Consider the following 20135-nt stretch of genomic DNA (forward strand, 5'->3'; position numbering starts at 1 on the left):
GAAGCAGAAAAAGCATCTTCCCACTCCCCCACCCCCCCCCACTCTCTCTCTCTCTCTCTCTCTCTCTCCCTCTCTCTCTCTCTCTCTCTCTCTCTCTCTCCCTCTATTATCAGTTTCATACACCTGTTTGCCCAGATTGTCCCACATCATTTATTGCTGCAAATAAAATACCCTTTCCTGCTAAAAATGTAACAGCTTTTAACAACTCTTAATATGCAAAGCATCCAAATATAAAATTATCAGTTCCACACATTAGAGACTTACAAAAAACATTTTTATGATGGATACCACAATAATTTATTTGAATATCTATCACTCTGCTCATTAAAGTTTTCATTTTTTTATTGTGATGTTGTGATGAAGTACTTATTAGTTTGAAATGCGAGTTTCTTTTTAGTACCTTCTGTCTAGAGAATATTTCCTAACACATTTGTTTCAGTATATATGAAGATAGTAACTTTTCTTGAAAGAACAGATACCATTGATGGCCGTGCAGCTTCTCTAGAATAAATGATAATTAATTGAAACCCTTAGCTGCCAACAGGTGTTGTTGATATATCTTGATGGGGACAGCTGAAAATGAGTGCCCTGACATTTGTTTCAGTAATTATAAAATAGATATAATCCTCATATACACTGGAGAGCCATAGAAACTGGTACCTGCCTAATATCGTGTAGGACCCCACGACATGGTATGGACTTGAATAATCTCTGAAGTAGTGTTGGAGGGAATTGACACAATGAGTCCTGCAGGGGTGCTCATAAATCCATAAGAGTAAGAGGGGATGGAGATCTTTACTGGATAGCACTTTGCAAGGCATCCCAGATATACTCAATAATGTTCATGTCCGGGGAGTGTGATGGCCAGCTGTAGTATTTAAACTCAGAAGAGTGTTCCTGGAGCCACTCTGTAGCAACTCTGGACATGTGGGGTGTCGTGTTGTCCTGCTGGAATTGCCCAAGTCCTTCGGAATGCACAATGAGCATGAATGGATGTAAGTGATCAAACAATATGTTTACATACATGACAACTGTCACAGTCATATCTAGATGTATCAGGGGTACCATATCACTCCAACTGCACATTCCCCACACCATAACAGAGCCTCCACCAGCTTCAAAAGTCCCATGGTGACATGCAGGGTCCATTGATTCGTGAGGTTGTCTCCATACCCATACACGTCCACCCGATCAATACAATTTGAAATGAGATTCATCCAACCAAGCAACATGTCCATTGTTGGTGCTGGCGGGCCCAAGTGAGATATAAATCTTTGTATCATGCAGTCAGCAAGAGTACACAAGTCACGAGTGGGCCTTCTGATCTGAAAGCCCATATCAATGATGTTTCTTTGAATGGTTCAAATGCTGAAACTTGTTGATGGCCCAGCATTGAAATCTGCAGCGATTTGCAAAAGGGTTGCACTTCTGTCATCCTGAATGATTCTATTCAGGCATCGTTGGTCCCATTCTTGCAGGATCTTTTTCTGGCAGGAGTGATGTTGGAGATTTTATATTTTACCAGGTTCCTGATATTCACAGTACACTCGTGAAATGGTCATATGGAAAAATCCCTGCCTCATCACTACCTTGGAGATGCTATGTCCCATCGCTCATGCGCTGACTGTAATGTCATGTTCAAACTCACTTAAATCTTGATAACCTGCCATTTTAGCAGCAGTAACCGATCTAACAATTGTGTCACACTCTTGTTTTCTTATACAGACATTGCCGACCACAGCACCATCTTCTGCCTCTTCACATATCTCTGTATTTGAATATGCATGCCTATACCAGTGTTTTTGGCACTTCTTTGTATATGCTGTTACTTGTGTTGTAAAACATTTTGGTGCACTGTTTGGATAAATTATTGCTTTCTGTTCATCTTATAATATTAGTGAAATATTTTTATCTGCTAATCTCTTACCAGACATAGATTTCCAGGTGTCATAGAATATGATGAAATTTTATGGTTGTACAGCACCTAGACTGGATGTAAGTAACTCATTCAGGCCCACAAGTGTAGCTGCTGTTTGGAGTGCTATTCGCAGCTGTTGAAGGATGTATGTCATAGAATTAACACTGTAGACTTGGTGATCAAAGAAGTTGCAAAGTGATTCTGCAGACTTGGGACTTGTTGGGGGTGGGGGAGGGGGGGCAGAGGAGGAAGAGGAGAGGAAACATTTTAAAATCTTGGTCGTACTCTACTATACAATGGAACTTTTAGCCATATAGTAGTGCACATTATATTGCTGATACCTGAGTAACAACTTCTCTGTGTTCGTATTTGCCACTGTCTTCATAGCATTATTTACCATTTGCCCTTTACTTCCTATCAAAGAACAAGGAAAATATGTGTGTCTTGATACTTCATATAGAGATGTGTTCTATATAGCTCAGATTTTAATTTTACTTGACTACTACTAATTATACATAATATTTTTTATCTTTTACTACATTAATATGAAAATTAATGTTGAAATACATGAAAAGAGTCATCTTTTGCTTTCTGGTAGTGTAATGGTACCTGTAATGGAAGGAGTAAAGGTAACAACTCCCTCTATAGCTAAGACCTTGATTTGTTGATAGCACAAGCTGCATTTCCAACACAGTATGGTTGCCTGGGACTTAGTAACCATGCAAGTGTATGTGTATTCTAGAAGAATTCTCCCAAAGGCACAGCAGTGTCCTTAGTATTGTTTATGTGTTTATTGACTACTCAAAGTCTCACCTTTACAGTGAGTTGTTTCCTGTCCCCCCCCCCCCCCCTTTTTTTTATTATTTGTATTATACCAAAGCTTTTTCTTTACTGTAGTGGTATCTTAATAGGTGCACAAGATTTTGTGGCAGCACAGGCTTAAAATTTTTCACTTCATAACCAATGTAGTGCTTCTTATCGAACATCACAATTAATGTTAACTACTGTGGGTGTAAAATTTCTCCCACATCTCAGCTGCCATTGCATCAGATTATTTTCATATTTGGTTCTTGTCTTCCGAGAGTTAATTCATACAGTTTTCTAGTAAACAAATTAAGGGAGGAAGATTAATGTTCACTTAGTTAGCAAGCAAAATAAAAAAAGAAGTTTGTGCCACTTACGTATTTAGGTATGGCAGATAAGAAGAGAAATCATTGTGTCTTTTATATACATTGTCTTTCAAGGGCAATTATCCACGAAAAACAGCAATAATTGAAACTTCTGTCAGCAAATATAGAGCAGCAACATTTTTAAAAAGAAAAAAAACTTCATACATGATCAATGTACCCACTTTTACACTGCATTTTTTCGTTTTTCTTTTTTTTTAATTTCTTGTGAATTTATGTACACTTTAGAATTTTTAACTTGAGTGTTTGAGTCAGAACCTCATTTCATAATTTTCAGTGTGACCTACATTCCTGGTGAAGCTGCCACAGCCTATAGAAAATCATTGCTGCAAACTGAAGTGAGCACCGTTCCCATCAAACATATTACACAGATATCCCCCAGGTATGTATTGCCAAAAAGAATTCAGATACCCTTCTAAATGTTTCAGTTATAATCCGCTTTTGTGTGGGTGACATAATTTCCAGAATTGGAATACTAGTTATCACTGTGCATTTAGTTGATGGTGGAGTATTTACATAACAGTATGTGACAGTGTTTCACAAGGAGCTTTAGCTGTTATTAATCACATTTTGACAAAAATAGTTTCATTCTTACACACTCCATGTTAGTAAATGTATTCATATGTTTCCTAGTGCATTAATAACTGCGTGTATGTATTTTGCAATGAAAATCAAAACACTGTTATTATCTCAAGAGATGTTTCTTGTGAGTTTTATTTTAAAATTACTTCATTTTAGAAATTTCTTTTGCACCCTAGAAATGATATTAGTAAAAATTATCCATTACAGCAAATACTTGCAGTTGGAAACCAGTTCATATGGTTATAAATTGCTATAAATAATTACTCTAAATTACTTCAGTTAGTATTTTAAGTTCTGTCTACAACCCTTGTGTCCTCTTTTTAAATATTCTTAGAGGTTTGTGGAGATTTAAGTTAAGTTTCTTGTAGAAAAATAAAACTTAAATAACAATTTAGAAGCATTCATTTCATTGTTTTCTGTATGTGACTCATTTTGACCTGTTCTGTAAGTTCTGAACCTTTCTTGCCAATTAAAGTTGTGTGCTAGATCTGATCTTGAACTCAGAAGCCAGCAAGATTCCAGATTAAGTCCTGGTGTAGTCCATACTAGAAAGTTTCAAAGTGCTGCACAGTCTGCTACATCAAGAAAGATGCATTCTATTTTTGTCATGTTATGTCAGGATGAGTCACTGCAATCGACGGCTGTTTGAGCGTGACATGCTTTCCAGCTTTTTTGTTATTGAATATCAAGACATTGAGTTCTCACAACCAAGTTTTTTTTTAATTGTTGCCACTGTTCTCTGTTTATTGCTATATTTTTCCAGTTGCTGGCATAGCCCACCTTTGCTACCATTGAAGAGGCAAACTTACCAAAGTACTGTCAGTTTATTAACTTGTCAAGAGAGGGTTTTTTGGCATTGTGACAATTCTATGTGGCTTTACACAATAATACACCATGTCTTTGACCAGATTTTATTCACAAATAAGTATCTATCATCACAGATTTCAAAAATAGCTGCACACAGTACTCTGAGCTGGTAATGGGCTCACTTGTATCTAAATAATTTCTCTCTTGATTACATTTTTATTACTATCAATTCTCCTTCTTTCACAAGTACTGTGCAGTTATGAACTACAGAATGATAACACAAAAACTGTATTTTTTAAAGTAAATCACTAGTGGAGAAGTTTTTTTTTTATTTCATCCATTTTTCTTTGTTTCTGAAATGCTGCCACTTCTTTCCTTTATAACACAGAAATAATGTATTTGGTTATCATCTTCTTAATATATAGAAGAGAAATGCCTTAACTTGATTGAAAAATTTGTTTTATTAACTGTTTAGGAGTTGTTTGTTTTGAGAAGATCATGAGCCGTACAAAATAACAAATGAGTTTTACTTTGATAGCTTCTACCATTTATTTCTCTCATGTGGCCCATAAACATGTAAACTTGCCAAGCAGTTTTTGTTTGGAGAATTGAACATTTATTCTGACTTGACAAACTCATGTGTGGTGAGTCATACTTACGAATCAGGAGAATATCATAGTAGATTGGGCGTAATTTGAATTTCTGTTTGTTGGTGCTACTGCAATTGATCAGATCTTCTGCTAGTGAGGTATTTCTCCTTTCACAAAAGTGGAAATGCAGAGTTCCAAAATGCAGTTCATAGTATGAAGCAGTAGTATCATACTGACCACTGTCACCCATTCACTACAAAATGCTGCTCACCTTACAGCCTTGACCTCTTAGGAAAATTGGCCTATTTCCTCTAAACCACAACTGCTTAATGCAAGTACTGTTGTTGTTGTCTGGACATCATGACAGTATCCTGTTGACCTTGTTGTGAAAGAATTTTTAAAGTCCCAGACAATGTCTCCAAAACACACTGTTGTGCATATATTTGATGCAGCAGAATTCTCCCTTAAAGTAATGATATCCTTCACTGTTGATTATTACAGCACAAAGCTGTACTTATGTGGACCAAAGTCATTTTGTGTTATCCTTTCAGCTAATTACAAGCAGCAAAACTAATTACCTTGGTTCTCCATGAGCCAGTGCTGATAATGTAGAAACATAGCATTTGCAAACTTGATTTCCGCATTTTACTATAAATCTGTTGTTGACCATACAATTATTTATTTGGGGAGGGGTAGAGGGGGGAGAGAGTTATGTGCCCAACATTTGCCACTTGTATTTCAGCTCAAAGCTTGTGTCTTCAGTTATCATCTGTGCTAATGAATATATTTCATATGTAACTGAAAATTTGCTGCAGAAAATATAATTAACTTTCAGTTACATATTTTGGTACTTTCAGCATTAAGGAGACAGTTATCACACCATTAGTTTGTGACAATTTCTTTTATGTTAATGTGACATTCAGAGACAATGTCTTTTGTTGTTGTTGTTGATGCAGCTCTCCATGGTATTCTCTTCTATATAAGCCTCTTCATCTCTGAGTAACAACTGTGACCTGCATTCATTGTATCTGCTTGCTGTATTCAAGCCTGGGTTTCCCTCTACAATCTTGTCCCCCCCCCCCCCCCCCCCCCCCCCCTCCTTTCCACAGTTCCCTCCATTACCAAATGTACTACCCTTTGATGCCTCAGGATGTGTCCTCACAATCAATTCCTTCTTTTAGTCAAGTTTTACCATAAATTTCTTTTTTTTCCAGTTTGATTTAGTATCTTGTCTGTAGTTATTTGATCTACCCATCTAATATACAGCATTATTCTATGTCACCACATTGCAAAAGCTTCTATTTTCTTGTCTAAACATCTTATTGTCCATGTTTCACACTCAAAATACCTTCAGAGAAGACATCACAACACTTGAATATATTTTGGATGTTAACAATTTTCTCTGTTTCAGAAATACTTTTTGTTATAGCCAGTCTGCATTTAACTTCCTCTTTACTTTGACCATCACCAGTTATTTTGCTCCCAAACAGCAAAAATTGTCTTCTACATTTAGTGCCTCATTACCTACTCATATTGCCTCAGCATTGTCTGATTTAATCCATCTACATTCCATAAATCTGGTTTTACTTTTCTTGATATTCATTTTATAATATCTTTTCAAGACTGTCAATTTTGTTCAGCTGCTCTTCCAAGTCTTTTGCCATCTTTGACGGAATTACAGTGTCATCAGCAAATCTAAAAGTTTTTATGTCTGCTCCCTGAACCCAAATTTCTTTTCCAAATTTCTCCTTGGTTTCCTTCACTGATTGCTCAGTGTATAGGCTGAGTAACATTGGGGATAGGCTATGACCCTGTCTCACTCCTTTCTCAATCACTACTACCTTTTCATAACCGTCTTCCCTGATAACTGCAATCTGGTTGGTGTACAAGTTGTAAATCACCTTTTGCTCCCTGTATTTTATCCCTAATACCTTCAGAATTTCAAAGAGTGTATTCCAGTCAAAATGGTCAAAAGCTTTCTCTAAATCTATAAACACATCAAACATAGGTTTCCCTTTCTTGAACCTATCTTGTAAGTCTTAAGGTGAGTATTGCCCCCAAATGTCCCTACATTTCTCTGGGATTAAAACTGGTCATCCCCAAGGTAGGCTTCTACCAGTTTTTCCCATTCTTCTGTCACTAATTGTTGTTGGTATTTTCCAACTGTGACTTATTAAACTGATAGCTGTGTAGTACTGACACTTCTCAGTGCCTGGAACTGTAACTATTACATTATTCTTGAAGTCTGAGGATATCTTGCATATCACATGTATCTTGCACACTGGGTGGAATAGTTTTGTGATGGCTTGTTCTTCCAAGGATCTCAGTAGTTCTGGGGTCAAGTCATTTACTCCAAGGGCCTTGTTTCAACTTAGGTCTTTAAATGCTCTGTCCAATATTTCTCATAGTATCATATTTCCTAACTCATTGTCATCTGCTTCCTCTTCCCTTTCTGTAATATTGCAGTCAAGTTTGATTCACTTGTATAGGCCTTCTATATACTCCTTCCCCCCTTGCCTTCTTTCTTTGTATTGGCTTGCCACCTGTCTTCTCCTGCTTATGCATGCCTCTACAGCCTTTCATTTGTCAACCATTCCTGCTTAGCCATATTGTAGTATTTCCTTTTGCCTGATTCATTTTTATATTTTCTCATTTCATCAATTAAATTCAGTATCTCCTGTATCACCCAAGGATTTCTAGCAGTCATTGTCTTTTTAGTTACTGTTCTCTGCTGCCTTCACTATTTGCTCTCTTGAAGCTTCCCATTCATCTTCTGTTGTAACCCTTTACCCTGCTTAGTCCAGCATTGCCTAATGCTCCTTTTAAAACTCTCAATGATCTCTCATTCCTTCAGTTTATCCAGGTCCCACCTTCTTAGTTTCCTAACTTTTTACCGTTTTTGATTCATGTGTGCATTTCATAACCAATAAATTGTGACCAGAGTCCTCATCCACACCTGTAAATATCTTACAATTTTAAATGTGGTTTCTTACTATTATAGAATCACTCTTAAGTCTTCCAATATATGGAGTCTCACCAGGTACACAACCTTCTTCTGTTATTCTTAAATCAAGTATTAGTGATGATTATAGATAATGCTCAGTCCAAAATTCAACCAGGTGTGCCTCTTTCAGTACTTTTCCCCAGACCATGTTCTCCAACTATTTTTCCTTCTCTTCCTTTTCCTACTGTTAAATTCCAGACACCCATAATTAAATTTTCATCTGTCTTAACTGTTTGCATAATTTCCTTTTTCTCATTATCCATTCTCTCAAACTCTTCATCATCTGCACAATTATTTGGCATATAAACTTGTACTACAGGGTGGTCCAAAAGTCCGGAAACACCCTCATAAAATTCAAATGGAGTAGCAAACAAGGAAACAGAGTCCCTACACATGAGGAACGGGGAGGGGGAAACTTTATAGGCTATGCCACCAACATGGCGGCCGTCTTGAAAGCCGCCATCTTGGATTCAACTCCAAAATTTCAAATGGGAATGTGGTCATGTGACATATCAAACAGATAGAGAATTTCACCGGAAAAACAATGCCATTGTTATTTTAAACATAGCATTATTCATTCTCGGTCTATAGACAGTTACATGTGGCAGCGGTGGAACGCTCGGCAGCATGTGTGTTATGTGCCGAAGAGACATTACGCCAATGTTACACAGTCCCGAGAGACCACTAACAGTCATAGGAATGGCTCGATATGTTGTCCATTATGTTGGATTGTTAATGCTATGCTCCAAACCCAGTCCTGATGAACTTTGACCAATACATCTGGCTGAATTTGACCACACGCATCAACAATGCGCTGCTTTAGATGATGCAAATCCCGTATTTTCACAGAATAGACCAGTGCTTTGACATGACCTCAAAGGTAAAAATCCAAAGGAGTCAAATCTGGTGAACCTGGTAGCCACTCCACAGCACCCCTACGACCAATCCACTTTTAAGGGAACTGCACATCCAGGTATGCTCGCACATTGTGCCCATAATGTGGTGGGGCTCCATCATGCTGGAAGAATTCAGGAAATGTCCCGTCCACCGTTAACAACGACGGACACACTTCTTCATCCAATAACCTCAGATAACTGTTGGTTGTTAATGTACCATCAGTAAAAAAAGGTCCAATGTCTTTAGTACCCTACACACCATACCAGACCATCACTTTTTGTGAGTCGACCGTTTTGGAAGCACCACTCCAGTGCAGATTTGTGTCGGACCAGTATCTGTGAGTCTGCTTGTTCACTTCACCATTGATAAAGAAATTGGCTTCATCACTGAACAGCACCTGATAGGGGAAACGTGGGTTTATCTGCAGCTTCTGTGTCACCCATTCTGCGAACTGTACCCGATGATCTGGGTCATCCTCGTTCAGGTGTTGGAGCAGCTGAATTGTGTACAGGTGCCATTTGTGCTGCAATAAAATTCACAGTATGGAGGTATGGCTAACCCCACATTCTTGTGACAGGCGACGAGTACTCGGTTGCGGACTCTTGCTAAATCATGCCAACATGCTCACTGTTGTTGCTTCATCGGAGGCGGACTTTGGTCTTCCAGCCTTAGGTTTATCTGAGACAGAACCTGTTGCTCGGAATTTGGCCAAAAGCTTGGCAACTGCGCTGTGAATGATGGGCTGCCTGGTTGGGTGATGACTGTTGAAATCCTCAGCAGTGACCCGTGTGCTTCTTTCTCCTGATATCAAGATGATTTCAATGCGTTCTTCATGTGTTAAGGACATTTTGTAACCTGTAAATAAGGAAACAATGATTAAAACGTTAGCATGAGTAAATTATGCCTAACAGTTAAACACATGTAACATATCAAACATGGGATAGTCACTTTGTACCATTTCAGATTCCATTTTATGACTTCTCAGTACGTAATACTCACGCTGCCGAGCGTCCCACTGCTGCCTCAAGTAATTGGCTATAACACGAAAATGAATAAAGCTATGTTTAAAATAACAACGGCATTGTTTTTCTGGTGAAATTCTCTATCTGTTTGATATGTCACATGACCACATTCCCAATTGAAATTTTGGAGTTGAATCCAAGATGGCGGCTTTAAAGATGGCCGCCATGTTGGTGGAATAGCCTATAAAGTTTCCCCCTGCCTGTTCCTCATGTGTAGGGACTCTGTTTCCTTGTTTGCTACTCTATTTGGATTTTATCAGTGTGTTTCCGGACTTTTGGACCACCCTGTACTGTGGTTATTGTTGGCTTCACGTCCATGTTGTCTATGATAATCTGTTTAAAATACTGCTTATGGTAGTGTACCCAGATTCCTATATCTTAATCTTTATCAGGTTTACTCCTGCATTACCCCCGTTATTTTTTGTTGTTGGTAACTCTGTACTGACCTGACCAGAGGTCATGTTCTTCCTGCCATCAGACCTCACTAATTTCCACTATGTCTACCTTCAGCTTATCCATATCATATTTTAAATTCACTAAGATACCCACCCAGATAAGGGATCTAATGTTCCACACTGTGACCTGCAGAAATGCCAGTTATATTTTTCGTAATGGCAGCTGCTCCCGAGTTGTCCACACCCAGAGATCTGAATGGGGGACTATTTTACTTCCAGAATGTTTTGAATATTAGGATGCCATCATCATTAGACTACACAGTAGAGTCGCATGCTCTTGTTTACAGTATCAGCACTGCAATGCCATGTTGGCTAATGTTACAAGGCTGGATGAGTCAATAATCCAGACTGATGCCCCTGCTACTACTGGTAAGGCTACTGACCGCTTTGTAATCTTTGGGTTAGTCTGTCATTTCCACAGGTACTCCTCCATTGTGGTTGCACCTATGGCAGAATTATCTGTATTGTTGAGGCTTGCAACCTACCCTACATTGGAAAGGCACATGGTAACAGCATCTATATTCCAACTGTAACATAGCTATTAGATCATGACATTATGAGAAGAAAAGTTGTTACTCACCATGTAGTGGAGATGCTGAGTCCCAGATAGGCACAACGAAAAGACTCACAATTATAGCTTTCGGCCACTAAGGCCTTCGTCAACAATAGACACACATATGCGCACGCACACTCACACAAACACAACTCACACACATGACCGCAGTCTCAGGTAACTTGAAACCACACTATTAGATCATGAGATGTTTAAGCATATAATGCCTCCCTTTCACCTGGATTGCCCATTGTCAAATGATGTGCTGCATAGTATAACTTGAATTTATGAGGAAGTATGGCAGGTATACATGAAATACTTCTTTAAAAGTGTGAATGGCATGCATCACTGATTTACTTTACATCTGAGGCAATTTTTAACCAAATGTTCATTAATTTATAGAAACAGAGCCAATACTCTTTCATTCCTACAGATTATTTGGCTTTAACTTGGCTAAGACTCTATTCATCTGCAGTGAACAGAACACTATTTTCAAACCAGTGGTTCATGTTTGCATTGCTTTCTTCACTTGCACATAACAGCTTAATGCTATTGATAGCAATGTTACAGGCTCATAATAGGCTATAGTTTGCACATGTTATAGTGCACACCATATGTAAGAGCAGAATAATTAAACTCAGTTGTAATATGGTTGCATCCAGTTTGGTACAGTTGGGGAGTATCTATACTATACGTTGCTGAAGTACTGCAGTGATTAAATAAAGTAAGTAATGACAGAACAGCAGCTTTTTAAAGCCAATCCTATTGAAAGTTTCTTACTTACTTGAATGTTTAATATGTGCATGATAAGGATGAGGATGGCATATGCAACCTACAGAAGAAATACCAGAGTAGGACAAGTAGCTGAAGTACAATGCTGTAGGACTTCTAAGTGAACCTTTCTTCATTTTTGTGGCTGATGGATACAGTGGTTAGATAATTCCTGTAGTTTTGTTCTTTTCTGTTTATGCTACTGTTCAAGAACAGACTATTTAAAAGAATATCAGATTTAATGGTTACCCTTTTCTCAGAGGATCTGTGATCTTATTCACAAAGTCATTTAAAACTAATGTTCTTTATTTATGTTTTAAATCAACTTAATGGGACTGATAATCTGTGAACACGTCAAGTAGGCAAAAATTAATGCAGAAAAGTTACTGACATGATGTGTTTGTTTTTAGAAATAATATAAATGTAATGATAATACTGTTAAAGATAATATAAACAATTATGAAGTAAATAAAAATGTTTTAAATTCTGTTGGACATGATATGGAAATAATGTATTGTTAGTGATCTGTGAAATCAGCTTGCACTACACATAGAGCAATTCCTTGATATTAATTTCATTATGCAGAGATGTAGTCATTAAAGACCAAAGTTTCACTTTCTGAACCAGTGAATAACTAATGCTCACTAGAATTTATATTGCACAATGTATGTATTGCCAGGAATAACCAGACTTGTTGGAGTAATTAAACGTGGGTATGTTTCACAGTCCCAAATAGCTCACATAATAACTTAAGATATTCCACAATCATATCCACATGGTACATAGATTCTCATTAAAAGTTTGAAAATTGTTACTATATCTCTTAACATGATAGTTTAAAAAGTGCACAGTAGTATGGTATTTCTGCCTAAAGTGGTGATAGATTGCATTATCTGTGATAGATTGATTATAATCGATAGTCCTCCATATAATTACAGGTTTTCCTTCTGTTTCAAAATGTTGTATTGTGACATTAAAGTAGGCTTGATGTATTCATACATTTGTGCTTATTACAATTCACAAAAGTCTTTTGTGCCCAATAGATGCCTCACTATTCACTCTCACTTCATAGATTTGCCTAGTGTATTTCACATGCAACTAATCACAATGTTATCACACATGCTCTCTCTTTCTGGCTATGCTGTAAAAACTATGCTTTATTTCCTGCATCCTTTGCACTACCAGGATATTTCCTGACTACTATCGGTAAGTAGGCTTCACATTAGTGTGCAAGCTTCATTTCACAGCATTTAACATTGTCACTTATCTTTACAATAGTTAAACAAACTATATGAACATATATCATAAACCTGAACTATCATATAGATTAAATAAGCATGCTGGTAAAATGCACAACATGCAGTGATTATCTGAAAAAATATATATATGTATAAATGTTTCAAAATTATCTAGTAACACTTGCAACAAAAAGTCCAAAAACTGACAATTTTAAGTATAATATTAATACTAAGGAAAGTTCTGGCACAAAGCATATAATTTATGAGTTACAGAGACTGCTAGCTGAATAGCAGAAGTGTTGAGTTGTTGACAGGCACAAGCTAAAGAGAATGAAAACTTTGCTGACTTTTGGAAGAAATCCTGTGACAAGTAGGAGTACAAATACACAGGCAAAAACAAAATGAATGTGTGTCACACACACACACATGCACACACACTCACTCTGCATGCCTTAGGTACTATGTTATGCTGGCTGGATGGACAATGCCATGATTGCAGTTCAGTATGTGGATGGGTGTGGGGGTTGTGTCTGGTGGGGTGGTTAGACAGAGAAAGAGGCAGGAAGTGGGACAAAATATTGGGAATGAGTAACTAGTGGTTCAGATGAAGGCAGCAGGTTTTCAGGCTAGAAATGCAGGATGGAGAGATGGCAAGTGCACGTGCTAGGCATATGGCACACAGGTGCTGGAGCTAGTTTGGTTCAGCACACCAAGAAGATGATGTGGAGGCATGGATTGGGAGAGGGTGACAGGGCAGAGGAAGGGGAACTGTTGGGGAGGTGAAAGATGTGTAGGATGATTGGGAGGGTGGGGAGAATCTTGGATAGGATGTTTCTCATTTCCTGCCAAAATATATGAACCAGTTGCCAGAGCTTTGATTATCTATCATCGTGCCCAGAAATGAGGGAGACCCTACCCAAAATCCTCCCCATTCTCTCCATCCTCCCGCACATTCTTCACTTACATAATCCTCGTGGCCTCAATCTCTGCTAATCCAATGCCCCCCCCCCCCCCCCTCCTTCCATGCACATACACTCTTGCACATAGAAAGATTTTTTTCTATGGCTGCTAAAGTTATCATTCTCTTTTGCATGTGGAAGTCTCAGCACTTCTGCTGTTGAGTGATCTCCTTTACTCCTAATTAACTATAATATTAATATCTTTTTAATTCCAAAGTCTAAAATGGAAATCCAGAATGAGAAAGTCATACACAGTAAAGTACATACTAAAAGTAATGGCCTATTTAAAGAAAAAATTGTATGCTTTTGTGGACAAACAGTTATTTCTTAATTCAGTGTGCAGAAAAGGATGAATAGAAGAAAGTTTGGCAAGGAAGTGAAAGAAAGATGTGGTACTGATCTTTAAGTAAGTTAAATACAGTATATTTTGCACCTGAATAGAAAATAAATTCTGGTAAGCCAAAACAAAAACAAAAGGTTGCAGGTTTTGGTAGTGTGTTTTAGAATTAGGAATAATGTGAATGGGCTCAGAGTAAAAGAGGAATAGATGTATGTGACTGGCAGGGAAAATTTACTAGTGTATAAGGAAATAAAAGCATATAATTATTGGTGTTATTTGGGAGAAAATATAAGATAGTTTAGTTGTAAAGAAGGAAAAATGAGACTGTGTGGCCAGTACTTCAAGAAGAAGGGATGGAGGACAATAACTTAAAGTAAATTTCTTGGAATACAGGGTGTAGAGAGAGATGTGTGTGGAGATCAAGTTGTGATGCCTACAAATTGTAAATGTTTTGAATGAACTGGATGTAAAATGTGTTGCTATAAACCTACTGATGTACCACAAAATAATTCCTAGTATTGTAGTACATTGTGGACACCAGTTCACTCATAGTGTCCAAACAAATGAGGAAATTTAAGAAGTGTTTTAAGCAGTGTAAAGCCTTTGACAATTCAAGTGGCAGTGAAGTTGTACAAAAGTGACGTAGGTAAGAAAAGTAGATAAACTTCACTCATATTCCAAGTGCTCATTTTCAGCTTTCTGTCCTCCCTCTCCTTTTCACTCCTATAGTCACCACCTCTTAACTTCTTGCTAAATGTCTGTAACTCATTATGTCCTCCACTCTTTGTCTATATTCTCCTCTGTTCCATTGTTCATTTATCATTATTTATTTTTACTATTAATTTACCTCTAAGTATTTCAATTTTTTCTCACTTCATTGTTATGTTACATTACATTAGCCATATCACTATCCCATTCATCTATATGTGGAAAGAAGTAAAGTGGGTATATTGTATTTAACTACAATAGAATGAAATAAGTTAACATTAGAAGTATTGTTGTAGTAAATGCTAATATTAATTACCATAAACCTTAAACAATAAGTTTTAAGAGTTTCTGTGAAGAATTTTTTAGTGGAGTTGTATTCTTTAATCTGTTCTTCAATTTCATCATGTTACCAATAAGATACTTGGTATGTTCTGGCAGTTTGCCGAACACATACGTTTGACTTCTTTCTGTTCTAATATATTTTCTGTGCCCTTGAAGTCTTTGTAGAGGTTGTTTTGGGCCCCTATATTATACAGTATTCATGATTTTCACTGTTCTTTCAGACAAGAGAAATATTGGTAATGACAAAGTGAATAAAGGTATGTACTGTGAAACAGTTGTCAAAATTCCAAGTTTTTTGGGGAGGTCTTCACAAGATGTTCTACGATTGACACCAAATGTAATTCTAAACCCACTCCTGTATTCTGACAACTGTAATATGAGATGCTCCTCCCTCCCTCAACCCCCCCAAAATCCATAATTCACTAGTTAATGGAAATATACAAATTTCCATTTTTAAAAATTATAACAAAAACTATTCATTCAAACTGCAAATGTAGCCAAAGTAATTTATTAATTAATTGTAGTATATGGGTGTTTCTAATCAATGTTCTGATCTCTATGTAGCCCCAAAAACTTAAAAATATCTGCTTCTAACAGTGGAAAATCCAGGCTGGAATAATGACAATATTAAGAAAAGGACAGATTGCTCGTCATGTTCATTTTAATTTTATTTATTTATTTTAGCAGAGATGTTGAGTTGCAGACAGGCACAACAAAATGACTACTAAACACATAAGCTTTCACCATGAAGGCCTTCTTCTGAAATAGACAACACACACACACACACACACACACACACACACACACGCGCGCGCGCGTTCACGCGAACACTGTGTGCACCCAAATGAACACTCTCTCTGGCTGGGTCTGGCCTTTACAGTCAGAGACAGTGGGCACGTGTATTGTAACTATGTTGTCTATTTCAAAAGAAGACCTTCTGGCCAAAAGCTCACATCTTTAGTAGTATTTTTGTTGCACCTGTTTGCGACTCAAACATCTGATTTGGAGTAAGGAAGTTTCAGAAAAAGCAAAACTCCTTATGTAAAAGAATTATTACTTCCCTAATGTCACCTGTGGTGGAGAAACATGGACAATGACAGAAAGGGACTGGAGCAGACTGCAAGCAGGGGAAATGAAATTTCTCAGAGCAGTTAAGGTAAAAACAAGAATGGACAGAGTAAGAAATGTAGAGATTAGAAAGGATCTTAAACAAGAAAGTATGAGAGAAGAAATTGAAAAAAAGAGATTAAGATGGTATGGGCATGTTAAGAGGATGCATGGGCAGAGACTCCCCAAAATTATGGAAGAACTAAAGATGGATGAAAGACCTAGAGGGCACCCAAAAATTCTGTGGAAAATGGGAGTGAGAATATCTGTGGAAAGGAGAGGTGTGACCTGGCAGCAAGTGGAGGAAGAAAAGTGGTGGGAGGACCGAGCCAAATGGAGAGGACTTGTCAGCACCCAGATGCGGCAGTAGCTGGAGTGGGATCCGGATATAGATAGATAGACAGATTTTACTGAACTGTAGTTATTGAGTCTTCTCTAAATTTAATGATTATCCATTTTCATTGAGCTATCTGCCAAATGTTTTCAGATACTTCATTAGGTGCATTTTCAATTAGATGACTGACACTACTTTTTATTCATGTGTCCTCTTTTGTCTCTTTTTTTTGTTATTCTTTCTCCCTCTTGTGGTTTTTATGTAATTATATTAATTCATATTCCACCTTGTGTATTGATGCCCTTGCCTTGTGTAATTTTATTGTTACATCATTGTTGGTTGTTCTGATATCTTAACTCAAGAAGTTATCGTTAGTAATAATTCTTCCCTTGCAGCTCACCGTATATACAGAAAGCAGCAGACGCCCTCGAAGTGCACAGTGGACTTCTCAAACCTCAACAGACTAAAAAGGCAGAAAGTCCCGTGAGCACAACAGTGACTCGTATTGTGAGTGAATCAGAGTACTCTTCTTGTGTTGAATTATCACCTTTGCTTGAACGTTGTGAACAGTCAGCAACAGACTTTTGTAATAAAGCTGTGGACCCTACGATACCAATAAGTGCCAGTGCAGATAGTGTTTGTAGTTTGAATAGACAGAAAAGAGACTCGTGTGAGCAGGAGAGTTTGCCTAATAGTGCAACAATTAGTCCATCAGTCAGCATGACTGTGACGACACAGGTGCCTTCTGCATCAGCCGTGGAGCGTGGTGCCTCGTCTCCATCAGTGCTTTTGGCAAAGCACTGGGGACCAGAGAGGTCTGTTGAAGTACTGCGGGAGCCTAACTGCAGTCTTGGTATCAGTATTGTTGGTGGAAAGGTAAGCATACAAATTTTAAGCCTATTTATTATTTTATTGTGTCACTATTTGCTTTTTGTTGTTATCAGTATACACAGGATACAATATTATAAATAAATTCTTAATTTACAGTAATTGTCTACAGATTTTAATAAGAATCAGGTCCAGATCATGCTTCCTCCAAGCCCCTTCCTCCTAATATTTGAGATGTTCACTGAACTCTGAAAAGAAATACAGGGTGTTTCAATTAGAATATACATATTTCGAATGCATATATTTATTAAACTTTAAGACATATGAATATGAAACTTTATATACATATATTTAAAAAACAAAGATGCTGTAACTTACCAAACGAGAAAGTGTTGGTATGTTGACGGACACAATAAAAAACACACAAACACAAATTTCAAGCTTTCACAACCGAAGGTTGTTTCATCAGGAAAGAGGGAAAGAGAGAGAAAGACGAAAGGAAAGACGAGGTTCATCCCTATGAAATCCCCAAACCACGTTCCGTACCCTCTGGCTCCTACCCTTGTAACCGTCCTGGTGTAAAACCTGTCCCATGCACCCTCCCACCACCACCTACTCCAGTCCTGTAACCTGGAAGGTGTACACGATCAAAGGCAGAGCCACGTGTGAAACCACCCACATGATTTACCAACTGACATGCCTACACTGTGAAGCCTTCTATGTGGGAATGACCAGCAAGAAACTGTCCATTTGCATGAACAGACACAGGCAGACTGTTTGTTGGTAATGAGGATCACCCTGTGGCTAAACATGCCTTGGTACATGGCCAGCACATCTTGGCACAGTGTTACACCGTCCGGGTTATCTGGATACTTCCCACTGACACCAACCTATCAGAACTCTGGAGATGGGAACTTGCCCTTCAATATATTCTCTCTTCGCGTTACTCACCAGGCCTCAACCTCCGCTAATTTCAAGTTGCCACCCCTCGTACCTCACCTGTCATTCAACAACATCTTTGCCTCTGTACTTCCGCCTTGACTGACATCTCTGCCCAACCTCTTTGCATTTACAAATGTCTGCCTGTGTCTGTATATGTGCAGATGGATATGTGTGTGCGTGCAAGTGTATACCTGTCCTTTTTTCCCCCTAAGGTAAGTCTTTCCACTCCCGGGATTGGAATGACTCCTTACCCTCTCCCTTAAAACCCACATCCTTTCGTCTTTCCCTCTCCTCCCCTCTTTCCTGATGAAGCAACCTTGGGTTGCGAAAGCTTGAAATTTGTGTGTGTGTTTGTGTGTTTTTGTTGTGTCTATCAACATATTAATGCTTATTAAATTTTTCTTCTTTTAAGATTGGTTCTTTGATGGTCTTGTTCCTTCCTACATGCAATCTGGTTTTCACCACGAGTAGACTGTGATCATTCCGTGTGTTGGCAGAGTTTAAAATTCTAACATCTAGCACTGACTGAGGATGGATTTTCCTGTTTGTAACAATGCAATCTTTTATAGAATTATGATCTCTTGTGTTCTGAAAAATATTTTTGTACTGCTCTTTGTGGTCATAGAAGGCAGTATTTATTCTCAGTTAATTGCTTGAGCATCAGTTGATCATAATCTCACCATTATCATTCAGAAAATCTTCATTAAATCATTGTTTAACCCCATGGATGGACACTATTTCCAGTACGGGCATAAAATTCCCCCATTATGACTGCAAGTTTGTTTGGAAATATCATATTGATAACTTCTTGTAACTGCTCATAGGAAGCCTCTCTTTCTGTTGTAAACTTACAATCATCAGGGCTGTACATGGAGATAATGCTCAGTTCATGATGAGCCAGTTTCAGTTTTAGTTAAACTGTTCTCTCAAAGATGTATTGGCACAGCTCAATAACATCTTTGTATTTCATGTGAATAAGTATCCCTACTTCTGCTTTAACTCTTGTCTCCTTCTTGACTCCACTATAAATGAGCAGGTACTAGTCATATTCCTTCTGCCATTTGACTTTATTTTAAGTCTCTTTGATAGTATGTATTGAGGTTTCATGATGTTTCAGTTCTTCTATAAGCTCTTGATCTTTTTTATTAAAGGATGTTATGTTCTATGATCCATTTCTCAGAATATTTTTATTTTTCCATCTCTTAGACCTGTTCGTAGCATTGGTCATCATATTTCTAGTCTGTCCTTTCCAAGTTACAGTACTGGTACGCTGAGCAGTGAAATTACACCTCCAGTAGGTCGTTAGCCTGGCAGTTGGTGGATTTGTTTTCGAAATTTGTTTGAAATAAATATGTACAACTACTTACTTCCATTTACAGATATTTAAGTGACCACTTACTTCTATACAAGAATGTCATATAATGAAGGGGAAAAAATAGTTCATCAGAAATGATTTCTTCTATAAGGAAGTGTCAGTTTTCCCAAATGCTTAAACAGATACCCACGCATGCATATAAATATATGTGTGTGTGTGTGTGTGTGTGTGTGTGT

General features: G+C 37.8%; 1 protein-coding gene across 1 annotated transcript in view; it reads left to right on the forward strand.

The window, feature by feature from the left end:
- Nucleotides 1-20135, forward strand: part of LOC126482030 (multiple PDZ domain protein) — a 1476438-nt gene that overhangs the window by 356381 nt on the left and 1099922 nt on the right. The window contains exons 5-6 of the mRNA XM_050106002.1: nt 3383-3487; nt 17210-17690. Coding sequence (XP_049961959.1) covers nt 3383-3487; nt 17210-17690 — 586 coding nt within the window. The remainder of the gene's footprint in view (nt 1-3382; nt 3488-17209; nt 17691-20135) is intronic.

Source organism: Schistocerca serialis, chromosome 5 (genome assembly GCF_023864345.2).
Source record: "Schistocerca serialis cubense isolate TAMUIC-IGC-003099 chromosome 5, iqSchSeri2.2, whole genome shotgun sequence".
Lineage (NCBI taxonomy): Eukaryota > Metazoa > Arthropoda > Insecta > Orthoptera > Acrididae > Schistocerca > Schistocerca serialis.